Genomic DNA, 19,024 nt, shown 5'->3' with positions numbered 1-19,024 from the left:
AAGATCAAATTCTTGTAGTTTTACTATTTCTAGAAAAGTAATAGATTTTTTTTTTTTTTTTTTTTTTTTTTTGAGGCTAAGTTTTGCTCTTCTTGCCCAGGCTGGAGTGCGGTGGCGCGATCTCGGCTCACTGAAACCTCCGCCTCTTGGGTTCAAGCGGTTCCCCTGCCTCAGCCTCCTGGGTAGCTGGGATTACAGGCGCCCGCCACCACGCCCGGCTAATTTTGTATTTTTAGTAGAGACAGGGTTTCTCCATGTTGGCCAGGCTGGTCTCGAATTCCCGACCTCGGGTGATCTGCCCACCTCGGCCTCCCAAAGTTCTGGGATTACAGACACGAGCCACCGCACCCAGCCAATTTTTTATTTTTTATTTTTTTGAAAGTTTTCATTATCTGGAATTCTTTGTTGTTTTTGAGATGTCAGAATCTCTACTAATGGTACTCAAGATGGGTGTAGCCACAAAATCTGCAGATGTTAAAAGAAGTAAAATGGATCTGTTGAAATTTCTCTCTTTTTTCTTTATTTTTTTTATTTATTTTTTTTCTGAGATGGAGTCTTGCTCTGTTGCCCAGGTGGGATTGGAGTGGTGCAATCTCGGCTCACTGCAGTCTCCCTCTCCTGGGTTCAAGGAATTCTTCTGCCTCAGCCTCCCAAGTAGCTGGGAGTATAGGCACGCACCACCACGCCCTGCTAGTTTTTGTATTTTTAGAAGAGACAGGGTTTCACAATGTTGGTCAGCTGATCTTGAATTCCTGACCTCAAGTGATCTACCCTCCTCGGCCTCCCAAAGTGCCGGGATTACAGGCGTGAGCCACAGGGCCCAGCCAGAATCTGCGTTTTAATAAGATACCCTGGTGGTATTTGTGCCCATGAACGTTTGAGAAGCCCAAGTCTAAGGCAGGACAAACATGGCCCGAGGGGAATCCGGGCATCACCTGTTTCTGTACAGCCAGGGAGACGAGAATGGTTTTTACATTTTTTAATGGTTGGGGAAAAAAAAGAAGACTATTTCTTGACACATTAAAATTATATGAAATTAGTATTTCAGTGTCCATAAATAAAGTTTTTTTGGAACACAGCTACAATATTCACATATTATCTGTGGCTGCTTTGGCTCAAAAAGAATTGTTGAGTAGTCATGACAGAAATCATGTGGCCCAAGAAGCCTAAAATATTTATGATCTGGCCCTTCAGAAAACGTTCACCAGCTTGTGATCTAAAGTGCACTGGAAGTACATTCTTTATGGGTTTCCAAGTAGCTTGTACACCAAGGATAACTGATTATACCAATGTGTTGTTTAGTGATCCTTTATCATATTAAAGTTGAATTAATAAGGCAAAATCAGTATTTAAACATAAGAATTATATATTCAAGCTTCAAACTTGAAGAAATGCCACTTTGACTTTTTTTTTTTTTTTGAGATGGACTCTCACTCTGTTGCCAGGCTGGAGTGCAGTGGTGCAATCTCGGCTCACAGCAACCTATGCCTCCTGGGTTCAAGCAATTCTCCTGCCTCAGCCTCCTGAGTAGCTGGGACTACAGGCGTGTGCCACCATGCCCAGCTAATTTTTGTATTTTTAGTAGAGACAGGGTTTCACCATACTGACCGGGATGGTCTCAATCTCTTGACCTCATGATCGCCTGCCTTAGCCTCCGAATGTGCTGGGATTACAGGCGTGAGGCACCGCACCCAGCCCTGACTTTGTTTTCTAAATGAGATACTGGTGAACTAAAGAGTTTCTTAGTTTACCTTTTGTTTCCTAAAAAATGAAATTATAGGGAAAATAATAAACTTATAGGATAAAACTTAGTAATACTGGTAATCTCTGGGGAGAGAAACTAGAAGGGGTGGGAGCAAAGGTATAAAGGAGACCTTATTATATTCCCTTTTGTGCCTTTCAGAATTGGAACTGGGATCCAAACTTATGGGATAAGTTTGCTATCACTTTCCCCATAATTTCATGTTTTAGGAAATAAAAGGTACAATTGTTAATACTCAGAATGTTTTGTCTTATGCTGTTGTTAGATAGTTTGAATTAAACCTTGTCTCTCCTCAACACACACGATGGGCATCATCTTGCTCTGAGAATCTGAAAGTTCACAATCCTTGCTCATCTAGGTGGAAACCTGCTCGTGCTGGTGGATCAGCACGCTGCCCATGAGCGTATCCGTCTGGAGCAGCTTATCATTGGTAAGGATCTGTTCGCAACCAGAAAAATTTGAGACTCCCAGCAGAATCAGTACTCCTCAAAGGAGCTTTTCTAAGTGTGACTGTTGTGAGAAAGCACACTTTGTACTGTATGTTCAAAAATTAAACTAAAGTCCTCCAGTTTGCCTGTGTTATAACTGAAAGAATGTGGTAGTTCACTAATTGAAAGATATGAGTCTTATTTTTGTGGTCAGAGGCATATTTGCCGGATGTTACGAACAACCCAGAGGTACTTGAGGATAGGCTGCTTACTCTGACATCCAGCCAAAGATCTGCCCCTCCGTATGCCCGGTGATCTTGGCATGCCTTCCCACACTCCATCAGGCAGAGACCACTGGCAGCTCAGAAGGCCCAGTATGCTGTTTTGATTTTAAAATTTAGTTTGCTTTTGAATATGCAGTATAATCAAATAGATCCAATTTTGAAAGGCACAAAAAGGAATGTAATAAAGTCTCCTTTCTACCCTTGCCCCCACCCCTCCTAGTTTCTGTACCCAGAGACAACCAATATCACTGGTTTTTAAATCTATCTTTCCAAAGCAGTATATGCTTTTTAATTTTTTCTTTTTCTTTTTTTTTGAAATGGAGTTTCGCTCTTGTTGCCTAGGCTGGAGTGCAATGGCGCGATCTCGGCTCACCGCAACCTCCGCCTCCCAGGTTCAAGCGATTCTTCTGCCTCGGCCTCCCTAGTAGCTGGGATTACAGATGCCCGCCACCACGCCCAGCTAATTTTGTACTTTTAGTAGAGACGGGGTTTCTCCATGTTGGTCAGGCTGATCTCGAACTCCCGACCTGAGGTGATCCACCCGCCTCAGCCTCCCAAAGTGCTGGGATTATAGGCATGAGCCGCCATGCCCGGCTTTTTTTTTTTTTTGTGCTACCCTTTTCCTCATCATGAGGCAGTGTGTTCGCCAAGTGGTAAAATACCTGGAAAGTCTTTACTCCTGTGGCCAATGAGTAATGTCAAAGAATTAGGCAAGGAACTAAGGAGTGCTTCATGGACTAGAATGACAATGATATTACTACTGTTTTCACTTTTCCTTATAAAATGACGGCCTAAGAGTTGGAAAAGATATAGTAAAAACAGTGTTAGAAAAACTTGCCTCTACAGGCCCTCTACCTTTTGAGAATAGTACTAATTCTCTCCAGAGACTGGGAGACCCTGCTCAAGGAAAGGGAAGCCTTCTGGAGCCATAAGACTGTGTGGTAAACCTACATATGTCCCTGGTAATCCACATTATTCACCTCTGTCATCAAAACCACATTTATTAACTACAGGAACATTGACTTGTTCATCTGAATATAAGATGCAAGTCTTACATTTCTTATTTTGAAAAATGTTACCAAAATTGTTAATAGGCTGAATATTTATTACTTTGACTTTAAAAATGGAAATCCAAAATCTAAAACTGAACATTAAACATTCTGCTATGCATTAGAATGATTATCTCAAGGCTGTGCTTTATTTTTATCTGAATCTAGAAGACTTCCCTTCCTACTCTTAACCCATTCATCTTTCTGCCAATAGATTCCTATGAGAAGCAACAGGCACAAGGCTCTGGTCGGAAAAAATTACTGTCTTCTACTCTAATTCCTCCACTAGAGATAACAGTGACAGAGGAACAAAGGAGACTCTTATGGTTAGTACCACCATGAGAATGTGACGTTGATGGTATCAATTCTCACAATGATTCTGTGAGGAATAAGCATAACTACTGTTCCATTTCTCCGATGAGACCAAGAGAGGTTATAAGACTTGTCTAAGGTCATAGCAGTTATTAAGTAGTGGAGTAGGCACTCAAAGGCAGGTCATCTGACTCCACAGGCTGTTTCCTTTTTTAAAATATATTTTTTTCTGCATCCAATCATCCATTAAAATATTTAATTTTTGAGACATGGTCTCACTCTGTTGTCCAGGTTGGAGTGCAGTGGCATAATCTCTGCTCACTGCAACCTCCACCTTCCAGGCTTAAGCAGTCCTCCCACTTCAGCCTCCCAAGTAGCTGGAACTACAGGTGAGCACCACCATGCTGGACTAATTTTTGTAATTTTTTGGTAGAGATGAGTTTTTGGCATGTTGCCCAGGCTGGTCTGAACTCCTAGGCTCAAGCGTTCCTCCCACTTTGGCCTCCTGAAGTGCTGGGATTACAGTCGTGAGTCACTGCACCCAGCCTGTTCTTTCTACTATATCCAAGATGGTGAGTATAGGATAGAGTTTCCCTGATAATTTTTTCCAGCAGTTGGCTTAGAACACTCCTCTCATTTCTTGGAACAGTCTGTGTTTATGCCGTGCTTTGTGAAAGCAAAGTTTCTGCAGTAATTGGTCCCATTCTTCTTTGCCTTGGTGCATTCTAGACTGTTAGTTTTCATTACCGTAATCATAATGTGAAGAAAGTAAAACACTGGGATGTAAGGAAGGAGCAAATCATATAGTGAGTCACAAGATAGGGCATCTTTCCTCTTCTAGGCAGCACAAATTATTGAAAATGAAAAAGAGAATTTTTTCCCAATATGTTTCAAGTTTGGGAATGTGATACTGCCAGTAAATGTTTTTTCCCTGTGACATAATTTATAGTAGAGGCAGATCTATTTACTTAGATCCCGTTAGTCAGGACTTCTCAGTTCCTTGGGCATTAATTACCTCCCTGCTTTCATGTTGATTCAAGTCACTCTCAGACCTTTTCTTCGTGCCAGACTCCGTTAAGTGCCAGCAGCCAGAAGTTAGCAATTCCTCAATGAAGAAAACACACTTAGAAACAAGACTTAGACAAAGATTGATTCTCAATGGAAAAGAGAAAAACAGTAAAGATTACTATAATTCAGAAAGGAAATTTGATAATAAAAAATCCCAAACACACACATAAGTGTGAGAAAAACAATACAATTGTTAAGCTCTGTGGCAGCTTTTGAAAAACTATCCAGTAGTATTTGGAACCAGCACTGAAGTGCAAATGAAGTAGCCCTTTTTTTTTTTTTTTTTTTTTTTTTTTTAACATTTGAGGTTATCTTTTTAGGTGTTACCACAAAAATCTGCAAGATCTGGGCCTTGAACTTGTATTTCCAGACACTAGTGATTCTCTGGTACTTGTGGGAAAAGTACCACTCTGTTTTGTGGAAAGAGAAGCCAATGAACTTCGGAGAGGAAGATCTACTGTGACCAAGAGTATCGTGGAGGTAAGACACAGCTGCAGATGTTAAGGAAATTGCTGAGTGATGGTAACCTCATATTTTGTTTGTAGATTCTCTGAATTCATCTTTTCTTCAACAAGCATTCATGGTATTTACCTGCTGTGTGTCAGGAGCTAGAAATTCAGAGATGAATTAGCTCAGAATAAGTAAGAAGGGTGTTTAAAGAATTATAGTCAGTGAACTTTGGCTAGCAGAGGTATGTGTTTTGCTTTCTTCCCAATATGATAACGGTCATGAAAACTAAGAGTCTAGAATGCACCAAGATAGTTTTTCAGAAGTGTTATGGAAATATAGAACGACTTCTGTGCCTGGGGAGGTGGAGTCAATGAAACTGTCACAGAAAAGCTGTTTTCTTAAGAGAAGTTTTTACTTTTGAAAGACCAGACCTCACTCTGTTGCCCAGGCTGGAGTGCAGTGGTGCAATCTTGGCTCACTGATCTCCTGGGCACAAGTGATATTCCTGCCTCAGCCTCCCAAGTAACTCGGACTAAAGGCACACACCACCATGCCTGGCTAATTTTTTCCTTTTTTTTTTTTTGTAGAGATGGGGGTCTCACTATATTGCACAGGCTGGTCCTGAACTTCTGGCCTCAAGCAATCCCCCTGCATTGGCTTCCCAAACCCCTGGCGTTACAGGATTGAGCCACTGCACACAGCCAGAAAAGTCTTATAGAATAGTGGGAAACTAGGCCGGGTGCCGTGGCTCACGCCTGTAATCCCAGCACTTTGGGAGGCCATGACGGGTGGATCACCTGAGGCTGGGAGTTCAAGACCAGCCTGACAAACATGGAGAAACCCCGCCTCTACTAAAAATAGAAAATTAGCCGGGCGTGGTGGTGCATGCCTATAATCCCAGCTACTCAGGAGCCTGAGGCAGGAGAATGGCTTGAACCCGGGAGGCAGAGGTTGTGGTGAGCCAAGATTGCGCCATTGTACTCCAGCCTGGGCAACGAGAGTGAAACTCTGTGTCAAAAAAAAAAGAAAAGAAAAAAAGAAGAGTGGGAAACTGCTGAGTACAGAAGAGGGCAGAAGGGCATTCTAGACAGAGGAATACATATCAGAGACTTGAGGCACATCCTATGTTTAGGGAACTATAACAGATATAGCTCAAATTAAGATCTACAGTTAACCTTTGGACAACTTGGGTCTGAACTGCACAGGTACACTTATATGCAGATTTTCTTCCACCTCTGCCACTCCTGAGACAGCAAGACCTTGCTGTCTCTTCCTCCTTGCTCTTCTTCCTCCTCCTTAGCCTATTCAGTGTGAAAATGATGAGGGTGAAGACCTTTATGATGATTCATTTCCACTTAATGAATAATAAATTCTTACGATTTTCTTTTTTTTTTTTTTTTTTTTTTTTGCGATGCCCAGGCTGGAGTGCAGTGGCACAATCTCAGCTCACTGCAACCTCCACCTCCTGGGTTCAAGTGATTCTCCTACCTCAGCCTCCCAAGTAGCTGAGATTACAGGTGCACACCACCACGCCCCGGCTAATTTTTGTATTTTTAGTAGAGATGGGGTCTCACCATGTTGGCCAAGTTGGTCTTGAACTCCTGACCTCAAATGATCCACCTGCCTTGGCCTCCCAAAGTGCTGGGATTACTGGCATAAGCCACCATGCCTGGCCAACATTTTCTTTCCTCTAGCTTACCTTATTGTAAGAATACAGTGTGTAATATATACAACACACAAAATATGTGTTAGTCGACTGTTTATGTTATTGGTAACGCTTCTGGTCAACGGTAAGCTATTGCTAGTTAAGATTTGGGGAAGTCAGGCCAGGTGCAGTGGCTCATGCCTGTAATGCTCCCAGCATTTTGGGAGGCCAAGGCGGGCATATCATTTGAGGTCAGGAGTTCGAGACCAGCCTGGCCAACATGATGAGACCCCGTCTCTACTAAAAATACAAAAAATTAGCCAGGCATGGTGGTATGTGCCTGTAATCCCAGCTACTTGGGTGGCTGAGGCATGAGAATTGCTTGAACCTGGGAGGCAGAGTTTGCAGTGATCGAAGATTGCTCCACTGCACTCCAGCCTGGGTGACAGAGTGAGACTCGTCTCAAAAAAAAAAAACAAAAAACAAACAAAAAAAAAAACTGGGGGGAAATCAGAAGTTATACTTGGATCTTTCACTGGATGGGAGTTGGCTAGATGGGTTGTCAAGGTCAAATCATAAAATAATTTAGCATATTCTACTAAGTAGTTTGCATTTTATCCTATAGGCAGCCAGTGAAGAATTTTAAGCAGGAGAGTAAGGTCCGTTTTAGATTCCTTTCCAAATATGATTACTTTACATATATGTTTTGGTAAAGGTTTGGAAAGCTACTGCTGGATGTGGCATTGGAGGTATTAGAGAGGACTATTACTTTTTACTTTGATTACTTATATGTTTCTTTTATGGCAAATATCATTTATTTTGTTTTTATTGTCTTTTTCCTCTCCTTTCCTGTTTTCTATTATAGTTTTCTTTATTTCTCTCTTTTTTTTTTCTCTACTGGTTTAGAAGTTATATATTCCATTTATATCCTTTTAGAGATTAGCCTTAACTTTTAGCATGCATACTTATCACAGTTTAAAAGTAATTCATTTCTCTATCCTCTTCTAACTGTACCAAAATCTTATAAACCGTTCATCTCCTCCCATCTTCCATGTTGCTGTCTAGTACTTTAATTCCACTTTGTTTTTAATCCCCTGGTGGTCATTTTATAGTCAGTCTTTATTTAGATTAAACAAAGTGTTCACCAGAGTCTTTGTTCACCATTGCCTCTTGCATCCTACTTATTCTGTGTTCTTTTATGTTCTGTTTTTTTTTTTTTTACTGAAGTAAATCTCTTAAAAGATCTTTTATCCACAAACAGATCTTGAGACAAAAAATACAAAAATATAAAAATAAATAGAAGTTATTTTAGTAAGAGTCCATGGACCAGACATGGTAGCTCATGCCTGTAACCCAGCACTTTGGGAGGCTGAGGCAGGCGGATCATCTGAGGTCAGGAGTTCGAGACCAGCCTGGCCAACGTGCTGAAATGCTGTCTCTACCAAAAACACAAAAATTAGCTGGGCGTGGTGGCGGGTGCTTGTAATTCCAGCTACTCGGGAGGCTGAGGCAGGAGAATCGCTTGAACCCGGGAGGTAGAGGTTGCAGTGAGCTGGGATCACGCCATTGCACTCCAACCTGGGTGACAAGAGTGAAACTCTGTCTCAAAAAAAAAAAGTCCATGAATGATAAGCTGTCTTTTAAAGTTTCTTTATTTTCCCTTCATACTTGCATGATTATCTAGCTAAAAGCAGAATTTCACATTGCCAGTTATCCCCCCCACATTTTGAAAATATTTCACTACTTTTGACTTTCTATTTTATTTATTTTATTTTATTTTATTTTATTTATTTATTTATTTTTTTTTTGAGACAGAGTCTCACTCTGTTGCCCAGGCTGGAGTGCAGTGGGATGATCTCAGCTCATTGCAACCTCCACCTCCCAGGTTCAAGCAATTCTCCTGCCTAAGCCTGCCAAGTAGCTGGGATTATAGGTGCCCACCACCACACCTGGCTAATTTTTGTATCTTTAGTAGAGATGGGGTTTCACCATGTTGGCCAGGCTGGTCTCGAACTCCTGACCTCAGGTGATCCGCCTACCGTGGCCTCCCAAAGTGCTGGGATTACAGGTGTGAGCCACCACACCCAGCCTGACTTTCTGTTTTAGCCATTGAAGTCCTTTGTCAATCCAATTATTACTCTGTAGGTAATCTGATTTTCCCTCTGGTTGCTCTTGCAATGTTCACTTTGTCTTTGGTGTTCTGCAATTTCCCTGTCAAATATCTTTGTATGGATTTATTTTCATTTCCTTCTGGAGATTTGCTTCAACTTGGAAAGTATGCAGTCATTATCACCTCAAACCTTTATTTCCCATTCTCTGTCTTGGAAATTTTGTCAGATCTACTGGGCCTTATCTTTCTACTCTCCGTGCCTCTTCAAATCTCTTCCATATTTCCCATTGCTTTCTCTCTCTGTGATACATTCTGCAAAATCTCCTCTTATGTTCCAGTGAACTAAAGGATCTCTTCCTCTTGTGTTTAATTATGTGTTTAGCTTATCCACTGAGTTTTTTATTTCAGTGACTAAATTTTTAATTTCAATGACTATATTTTTTATTTCCAGAAGTTGTGGGTTTTTTCCCCCCAAATCTCACTCTTCCTTTTTCATCGTGTCCTGCTTTTTTCATTAGTGTTCCTACTCCTTTATCCCTAGCTCTCTTTATTTGGAGCACAGGCAAATCCATATCCATATCGTCTAGAAGTCTGAAGTGCTGTACTAATATCTAAAATAGTAATATCTAAAATTAGAAGATAGATGTAGTAGATAAATTGGGGGATAGATTGATGTGGGAAGATTTGAGTCAGAGAGAGCAGCTGAGGGGTTATTGCAGTCGTGCGGGTAAGAGAAGATGAGGATTGGACTGAGTCAGTAGCAGAGGGAGTAGAGAGGAGTGACATATTTGAGACAGAATTTGGGAGGCGGAAGCAAGAGGACCTGGTGAGCAATCGAATGTGAAAGAATAAAGGAGAAAACAAAAGCCACGGTGATTCTGAGGGTTGTAGCATGGGTGGCTGGAAGGATGGTGGTGCCATTGACAGAGAAGGGGCACAGAGGAGGAGGAACAAACCTGCCTAGGAGTTCCATCGTGAAGCTGGGTTTAGACACAGTGAGTGTGCCTTCAGGTGGAATGCCCAGCGGATAGGCAGACTTAAAAGATCTGGTGCTTGGAAAAGAAATCTGGGCCGTACATAATATCTATCTGAGAGTTAATAGTGTATATATTTTGATAGTATCAGAAGCTGGAGAAGGGCCTTGAGGAGGCGAGGTTGTCCAGGGAGAATATGGAGAGTGAAAAGGAAGAGAGAAAAGGGTGGAGCCTGTGGAACATCAGCATCCAGGGTGCATATGCTTTGGCAAAGGTCTGGAAAGCTCTGCTGAAAAGAGGAAATTCTAAGGATGGCTGAAAATACTTGGTTAGAGAGGGAGGAGGAAAACCAGGAAAAAGTAATATTGCCAAAACTAAGGAAAGTTTTAAGCAAGGAGGGAATGGCCAATAATGGCTATGAAGTAGAGCCTGAAATGTTGGATTTGGCTGTCATGTGGACATTAGTTGTCTTGTGGAATCATTTCCTGGGGATGAGGTAGGGCAGAAGATAAGAGTGCAGTGAGTCAGGAGCATATGAAGCAGGAGGAAGTGAAGCTAAGTAGACTACTCTTTCAAGAACTTTGGCTACACACAGAAAAAGATGGGGTGAGAGCTAAAGGTTAGAGGTGATTGGGAAGTATGGGGTGGGATTCAAGGCTGAGGAAGGGTGTTTGTTTGCTTTAAGACAAAAAAGACCTAAGCACATTTGCAGGCCAAGGGTGAAACATTCAAGAGGAAGAGCAGCTGTCAGTCAGCTCTTGGATCATCTTGGCTTTGCACTTTCCAGAATCGCCTTTGGATCAGACTTTGCTCTGCTTCCAGCAAAGCTCTTTCCTCTCCACAGACATACTTTCTCTAAGACCCCTGCTCCAAATTGTCCTAAATCCAAAAGATAGGATCTGTTAGAGTCTTTTGTTGTAATTCAATCTCTAAATATGTAACCAGAAAATTATAAGAAAAACTTTTCCTAAAGGAACTTCAAAGACTACTGTTAAGGAGTTTACTTCAAATGCAAACAAACCTCTGGTTTCAGAAAATCTTGATTATGCTATGTCAGGCAGATCAGGAGAGATTTTTGTGTGATTCTGGAAGAAGCTGGAATAGTTTTGGTGTTTTGAGGAGGTAGCTACTTGAATCCTAGCAGTTGAAAGATCATTAATACATCCTTCTATACAGCTCTATCTTCTAGCCTGATGAGGAGGTAGAGGCTGCAGTGAGCTGAGATCGCACCATTGCACTCCAGCCTGGGCAACAATGAGACTCTGTCTCAAAAAATTAAAATAAATAAATAAGGCCGGGCACAATGGCTCACGACTGTAATCCCAGCACTTTGGGAGGCCGAGGCAGGCAGATTATCTGAGGTTGGGAGTTTTGAGACCAGCCTGACCAACATGGAGAAACCCTGTCTCTACTAAAAATACTAAATTAGCCAGGCGTGGTGGTGCATGCCTGTAATCCCAGCTACTCAGGAGGCTGAGGCAGGAAAATCACTTGAACCCAGAAGGTGGAGGTTGAACCCAGAAGGCAGAGTTTGCAGTGAGCCAAGATCGTGCCATTGCACTCCAGCCTGGGCAACAAGAGCGAAACTCCATCTCAAAATAAGTAACTAACTAAATAAATAAAAATAAAATAAAAATATTAAATTATCCAGCATTAAACAGACCATTGGAATATAAAATGGACTGAGATGAGACCCATCACCCCTTCACTAGGCTTACAAACAGATGTTTTACCATCCCAGATATACAAACACCAGAGAGAACAGCAGAGCAATTAGGTTTGCTCTCCATCCACAGTAAGCTTTGTTAGTGGATTGAGTCTTATGAGACCATTTTTCTGTTTAGGTTCGTTTGGGAAAACATGTGATTTTTAAATTATATGTAGTATAGTATCTACTACCTAGCTCTTGGTAGCTGTGCTCATTTATAGGCATGGCAGACTACAGTATAGATGAAGGAGGGAAGAGAATTTCCTGAGTCTGGTAATTAAAAGAAAATATACCATGTTGTAATCTTAGGAGGCAGATTTACACATAGCCTTTTCCAAGAGTAAAGAAATGATTTTCTTATAAAGAAATCATTAAATGTGCAACACGTTTTTTTTCTTTTTACCTCCAGAAGTTAAGCAAATTGGTAGCATGAAATAGTGTCTGCTTTAAATTTCTTTAAAGTTCTTTTGTAAATATTAATATCCACAGGGATGTAACTATTGAAAAGGTTACCCCAGGGACAGAGACATACAAGGGAGGAGAAATTTCTCAACAAAGGGCCTCAGAAAATAAACTTTCTGACCTGAAGGGAATTGTCCCCAGAAAGCCCGTGGGAACTGAAGTGACTGTTTACTTATGTTTATGATATTTAAGCAAGTGTTATACTGAGCAGTGGTTGTGTTGATGGTTGTGTATTTATTCTCAGTTTGTGTGTAATATTACACTTGTTCTGGCTAAGATTACACACACACAGAGACAGCCTTTTAGTGAGAAGCCTTCCTGATGTTTTGAACTGGTTGAATCATTAAGACTACTCTCACCAGCTACGTAACCTCATTGGTTGAGAAGCTATCTCTGGAGGAAGTCTCGGTAGCTAAGTATATTCTGTGTTCAATAAGAGTTATTTTCAGTTGCTTGGTTTTTTCACATTCAAAGTGCCTTACAACAAATACGTTTATCCCCAAGTGCAGTATTGCTGGAACTCTTTCCTTCAGGAGGCATGATTTAAAGAAGAAAATGGAGATATTTTGTAAACTATCAAAGGGCAAGTAAAACATAACGATAGATTAAAGCCTATTTTCGTTTTGCTTTGTAGGAATTTATCCGAGAACAAGTGGAGGTAAGCTTTTCCTTTATTTTGGGGTTTCACACAGAAGCATCACACATAAAAGGCTTTGTTGTTCCATTTCCTTTTCCTGTTAATAATGTGTTTATGCATTAGCTACTCCAGACCACAGGAGGCATCCAAGGGACATTGCCATTGACTGTCCAGAAGGTGTTGGCATCCCAAGCCTGCCATGGTAAGCCCTTCAACATAGCAGCGATCAAACACCTTTGCATGCAGAGCCCTGGCAGGGCTGCCGGGATTACAAAAGAGGCAGAGGGCACATTTACTAAACTCTTGGAGAATACAATTTAGATCAAGAAACTGGAATGTACATTTTAAAAAATCACTTTTACAAAAACAAAATCCCAACACACAAATTTGACTGTAGTGCTGCCTGACCTATATGAGTGGAGGAATAACTCCTAGAGGAGATGCATTTTGAGTTGAATTTTGAATGAGCTGAGGGACATGGGACATGGAAAGGGGAGCTCACTACAGGGAGAGTAAACAGCCTGTACAGAGAGGCAGAACAGAAACAAATTAGCTATGTGAGAAGCAGCAAAGAGTATCAAGAAACTAGGCAGGTAAGAGAACAGAAACCTAGAAGGTCACAGCAAAACCTTTGGATTTGATACAGAAGGCATTCGAATTAGCAAGGGTTCTTTTCTTTTCTTTCCAACTTTTATTTTCGCTTCGGGGGTACATGTGCACTTTGTAACATGGGTGAATTCCATGTCACAGGGGTTTGGTGTACAAATTATTTTGTTACCTAGGTAATGAGCATAGTACCCAATAGGTAGTTTTTCGATCCTCACCCACCTCCTACCCTCCACCCTCAAGTAGGCCCAGGTGTCTGTTATCCCTTCTTTGTTTCTACGTGTATTCAGTGTTTAGCTCCCACTTGTAAGTAAGAACATGCAGTATTTGGTTTTCTAATTCACTTAGGATAGTGACATTGAACATTTTTCATATGCTTGTTGGCCATGTGTATGTCTTCTTTTTAGAAGTGTGTGTTCATGTCCTTTGCCCATTTTTTAATAGGGTTTTTAAATTTTTGCTTGTTAATTTATTTAAGTTCCTTATAGATTCTGGATATTAGACCTCTGTTGGATGCAGTTTGCAAATATTTTCTCCCATTCTATAAGTTGTCCATTTATTCTGTTGATAGTTTCTTTTGCTGTGGAGAAGCTCTTTAATTAAGTCTCACTTGTCAATTTTCGTTTTGTTGCAGTTGCTTCTAGAGTCTTTATCAGGAAATCTTTGCCAAGGCCTATGTCCAGAATGGTATTTCTGAGGTTTTCTTCTAGGGTTTTTGTAAAAAGATGGAGTGCACCCACGTGCAGTGGCTCACGCCTGTAATCCCAGCACTTTGGGAGATTGAGGCGGATGGATCACCTGAGGTCAGGAGTTCGAGACCAGCCTGGCCAACATGGTGAAACCCCATCTCTACTAAAAACACAAAAATTAGCCGGGCATGGTGGCGGGCACCTGTAATCCCAGCTACTCAGGAGGCTGAGGCAGGAGAATCACAGGAGACGGAGGTTGCAGTGAGCCAAGATCGTGCCACTGCACTCCAGCCTGGGTGACAGAGTGAGACTCCATCTCAAAATAATAATAATAATAATAATAATAATAAAGATGGAATATTTCGTGAACTTGCATGTCATCCTTGTGCAGGGACCATGCTAATCCTGTATTACTCGAATTTTATTATATGTGCTGCCAAAGCGAACACCATTGAGGGTTCTTGAGCAGGGTAATATGATACAATATAGAAAATAGGGAGCTGAGTGAGACCCCGTGAGGAAGGTGCCTGCTTCTCCTTCGCCTTCTGCCATAATTGTAAGTTTTCTGAGGCCTCCCCAGCCGTGCAGAACTGTGAGTCATTTAAATGGTCTTTCCTTTGTAAATGACCCAGTCTTGGGCATTTCTTCATAGCAGGGTGAGAACAGATTCATACTCCTCCATCACCAAATGTCATCATTGCCACCTTCAAAATGTATCTTCAGTCCGTCTGATTCAGTCTGTCTGGCCCCTCCCTCATTTTTGCCACTGTTGAGTTCTCTTAGTTCCTCACATTCACTCTGGCTCCCTTTCAAGCCACTCTTCTCTCGGCACCCAGAGGAATCTTTTTGAAACATCCCTCTGAGCACGTTGTTCTTCCAACTAAAATGTGTCAGTGACAACCCATTGCTCTTGGGATAGAAATGTGACTTTTTACTGTGGCCCACAAGGGTCTTCATGATTTGGCCCCTGGCTGCCTCTCCAGTGTCATGTCATATCACTCTCTACCTTGTTCTTTACATCCTGGCCTGCTTTTTTGGTCTTCTACTTCCTGTGTGCTAAACATCTATCAGCTTCGGGGCCTCTGCACTGGCCTTTTCCTCTACCTGAAACACTTTTCCCTCCTCCTTCAATTAGCCATGTCTTTCTTAACCTAAAGTCTCAGCCTGAATACTACTTTGCCAGGAAAGCCTTCCTTAAACTCCTCAACTGGGTTTGGTCTTCCTATTATATATTCACATTCTGTATTTTATAGCACCTATATTTATCATCTAAATTATTGTGTAAGCATCTGCTTCATGTTTGTCTCCCCTATTAGACCATAAGCGCCATGAGGACGGAAATTATCTGTCTCATTAACTGCCTGACAAAGCTCCTAATACAAAGTGTATACTTAATAAATATTTGTTGACTGGGTAAATTATGCATAAAGGCAGGTTATAACAATATGAGAGTTTAGGAAGATTATTATGGAAATTAGAAAAAAAGAGGCAAATAAAATGAACATTGTAAGGAAACAATCAGAGATTGCTATTGGACGATCCATGGAAAAAGATAACCCCAACTTCACAAACCCATAAAGAGGCAAAAATACTGCTCTTGCCTCTTGGAGAAAAACTCTGAAAGGAAGACCCTAACAAGTTAAGGAATGCCTCCTACAGAGATTAGAAAGACAAATACTCCGTAAGAAAAAGCTGAGAGGCAGGTCAGTCCTGAAGCCTTAGTTTCATCCATGGTCATAAGCACCAATTTCTTTCTTTCTTTCTTTTTTATTATTATTTTTTCTTTTTGAGAACGGAGTCTCGTTCTGTTGCCCAGGCTGGAGTGCAGTGGCATAATCTCGGCCCACTGCAACCCCCGCCTCCTGGGTTCAAGCGATTCTTCTGCCTCAGCCTCCCAAGTAGCTGGGACTACAGGCACGTGCCACCACGCCCGGCTAATTTTTGTATTTTTAGTAGAGGCGGGATTTCACCATATTGGCCAGGCTGGTCTTGAACTCCTGACCTCGTGATCTGCCTGCCTCAGGCTCCCAAAGTGCTGGGATTACAGGCATGAGACACCGTGCCCAGCCTATAAGCACCAATTTCAAGCAGGATTAAAGCCTCATTAAAGAAGCCTAAGAAACATGTTACTTTTTCCAGATATTTGGCAGTGACCCAAGGTCAGCATTGGTTTCCCACTATACACACTATAACCTTCTTGTTTCTCTCTTTCATTTAGGGGCCATTAAGTTTAATGATGGCCTGAGCTTACAGGAAAGTTGCCGCCTTATTGAAACTCTGTCCTCGTGCCAGCTGCCGTTCCAGTGTGCTCACGGGAGACCTTCTATGCTGCCATTAGCTGACATAGACCACTTGGAGCAGGAAAAACAGGTACATTAATGACTAACAGGAGCAGGAGGGAGCAAAGTTTATCTTCTCTTTCTTTTCTGGCTTTTACTACGCAACTGTAATCTGTCTTAATCCTTTTCAAAATAGGAGAGTTTTGTAAAATCTGCATTGGAAGTTTCACATAAAGCCTCACCGATTTCATTTTCCAGCTCAAATCCAAAATGGAGCTTAGACTGAACTGTCAGGCCACCTACATAATGGCTTTGTATTTTAAAACTTAACACATGTACAGACTTATGTATCCTGAATATCTGTTGCCTGCTGGCTCTAGGTTTGATAATTTGCAGTTCTTCCTGAAGCTACTGAAAGTTGGTAGAAGCACAGCAAATTCACCATTGGCAATATAGAGCCTCCACATCCAGTTTCTTGATAGTATCTGCTGGAAATGGTGATCTGTGACTGTACCTGGCCATCCCCAAGGATCTTGAGTTGTAGTTTGAGGATCATCAGACAGTGACCCAAGCTTGGGGATCTCTACATTATGCTTTGGCCCTAATTATCCAGCAACCTGCAAACTACAATGTGGATAATGCAATAAAGGCACAGAATGGCTTAAATTAAGAACCTCTGTCCTTGTTATAATCTTCAATGAAGGAGAACGTGGAGAACATAACAGGAATGTCTCTGTTGCTGCTTTCCAAAATCTTTTTTTTCTTTTTTTTTGTTTTTTGAGACGGAGTTTTGCTCTTGTTGCCCAGCTGGAGTGCAGTGGTGCAATCTCGGCTCACCGCAACCTCCGCCTCCCGGGTTCAAGCAATTCTCCTGCCTCAGCCTCTGGAGTAGCTGGGATTACAGGCATGCGCCACCACACCCGGCTAATTTTGCATTTTTAGTAGAGACGGGGTTTCTCCATGTTGGTCAGGCTGGTCTCGAACTCCCGACCTCAGGTGATCTGTCCACCTTGGCCTCCCAAAGTGCTGGGACTATAGGCATGAGCCACCACACCCTGCCCCAGATCTTTTCTTTTGCTAACCTTTCCCTGCTAAGGGATATAAAATCTTTTCTTGCATAGAGTTTTCAGGTACTAATGTTTTCTGACTCAACTAACTGATTTTACTTCATTAAAACCTCTTTGTTTCACAAAGAAAAATATGAAGAAAGTTTTTTTCCATTGCTGAAGAGCTTGGAATCTAGACTTAAAGTTATCAGTCCCCTTTGATCCTTAAAAACATCTATAATCTCTATTGAATCCAGAAGTTAGAAATCTAAACAGATTTTAACAACCAGACTTTGGAAATATTTGTATGCTACCTACATTTTCTTTTTCTTTTCTTTTTTTTATTTATTTTTATTTTTTTGAGACAGAGTCTCACTATGTCGCCTAGGCTGGAGTGTAGTGGCGCAATCTCAGCTCACAACCTCCACCTCCCAGGTTCAAGCAATTCTCCTGCCTCAGCCTCCTAAGTAGCTGGGATTACAGGCGTGCACCATCACGCCCGGCTAATTTTTTTTGTATTTTTAGTAGAGACAGGATTTCACCATATTGGCCAAGCTGGTCTCAAACTCCTGACCTTGTGATCCGCCTGCCTCAGCCTCCCAGAGTGCTGGGATTACAGACGTGCACCACCACGCCCAGCTAATTTTTTTGTATTTTTAGTAGAGGCAGGGTTTCACCATGTTGGCCAGGCTGGTCTCAAACTCCTGACCTTGTGATCCGCCTGCCTAGGCCTCCCAGAGTGCTGGGATTACAGGCGTAAGCCACTGTGCCCGGCCTATATGCTACCTACATTTTCATATTGCTAATTGAAGTTATTCTTTCTTCCCATAGATTAAACCCAATCTTGCTAAACTTCGCAAAATGGCCCAGGCCTGGCGTCTCTTTGGAAAAGCAGAGTGTGATACAACGCAGAGCCTGCAGCAATCCATGCCTCCCTGTGAGCCACCATGAGAACAGAATCACTGGTCTAAAGGGACAAAGGGATTTTCACTGTATGCCTCTGAGCAGAGAGCAGCAGCAGCAGGTACCAGCACGGCCCTGACTGAATCAGCCCAGTGTCCCTGAGCAGCTTAGACAACAGGGCTCTTTGTATCAGTCTTTCTTGAGCAGATGATTCCTCTAGTTGAGTAGCCAGATGGAATTCAAGCCTAAAGACAGTTCATTCATTTGCATCCATGGACACAGAAGGTTGCCATATAGTATCTACCTTTTGCTACTTATTTAATGATAAAATTTAATGATCGTTTGATTGGTTGCTTGGTTTGTTATTTGAAGGGTGTGATTTTTGTTTCCGTACAGTTTTTTTTCAAGCTTCACATTTGCGTGTATCTAATTCAGCTGATGCTCAAGTCCAAGGGGTAGTCTGCCTTCCCAGGCTGCCCCCAGGGTTTCTGCACTGGTCCCTCCTTTTCCCTTCAGTCTTCTTCACTTCCCTGTGCTGCTGCTTCACGTGCTGCATCTCAGACTTAAAGAGTTTCTCTACTTTCAGTGAAAACACTCTCTAGGGTCTTTCAT

The 19,024-nt window shown here is 41.8% G+C and overlaps 1 protein-coding gene and 1 non-coding gene across 15 annotated transcripts in view; one reads left to right on the top strand and one right to left on the bottom strand.

Annotated features, from left to right (window-relative positions):
* The window catches only part of MLH3 (mutL homolog 3), a 35,760-nt gene extending 17,002 nt beyond the window's left edge, over nucleotides 1-18,758 (top strand). For 9 of the 14 annotated variants that reach the window (XR_012091010.1, XM_073011167.1, XM_073011169.1 and 6 more), the window contains 7 exons: nucleotides 2,121-2,192; nucleotides 3,738-3,849; nucleotides 5,224-5,383; nucleotides 12,887-12,910; nucleotides 13,013-13,091; nucleotides 16,403-16,554; nucleotides 18,341-18,758. Coding sequence is in view for 13 of the 14 variants with exons in the window: in XM_073011167.1 (XP_072867268.1) it covers nucleotides 2,121-2,192; nucleotides 3,738-3,849; nucleotides 5,224-5,383; nucleotides 12,887-12,910; nucleotides 13,013-13,091; nucleotides 16,403-16,554; nucleotides 18,341-18,460 (719 nt within the window). In the remaining variant the exon portion in view is untranslated. Of the gene's footprint in view, nucleotides 1-2,120; nucleotides 2,193-3,737; nucleotides 3,850-5,210; nucleotides 5,384-12,886; nucleotides 12,911-13,012; nucleotides 13,092-16,402; nucleotides 16,555-18,340 lie in introns of those variants that run through there. The other 5 variants (XM_073011168.1, XM_073011165.1, XM_037984275.2 and 2 more) reach the window with 2 other exon arrangements.
* Nucleotides 14,531-14,633, bottom strand: LOC119619227 (U6 spliceosomal RNA). Its single transcript, XR_005235643.1, has one exon. It is a non-coding gene; the product is annotated as a U6 spliceosomal RNA (small nuclear RNA).
* Nucleotides 18,759-19,024: the final 266 nt, after the last annotated feature.

This window comes from Chlorocebus sabaeus, chromosome 24, assembly GCF_047675955.1.
Source record: "Chlorocebus sabaeus isolate Y175 chromosome 24, mChlSab1.0.hap1, whole genome shotgun sequence".
Taxonomy (NCBI): domain Eukaryota; kingdom Metazoa; phylum Chordata; class Mammalia; order Primates; family Cercopithecidae; genus Chlorocebus; species Chlorocebus sabaeus.
Note: the sequence above shows the minus strand (reverse complement) of the source record. Positions and strands in the feature narration are given on the sequence as shown.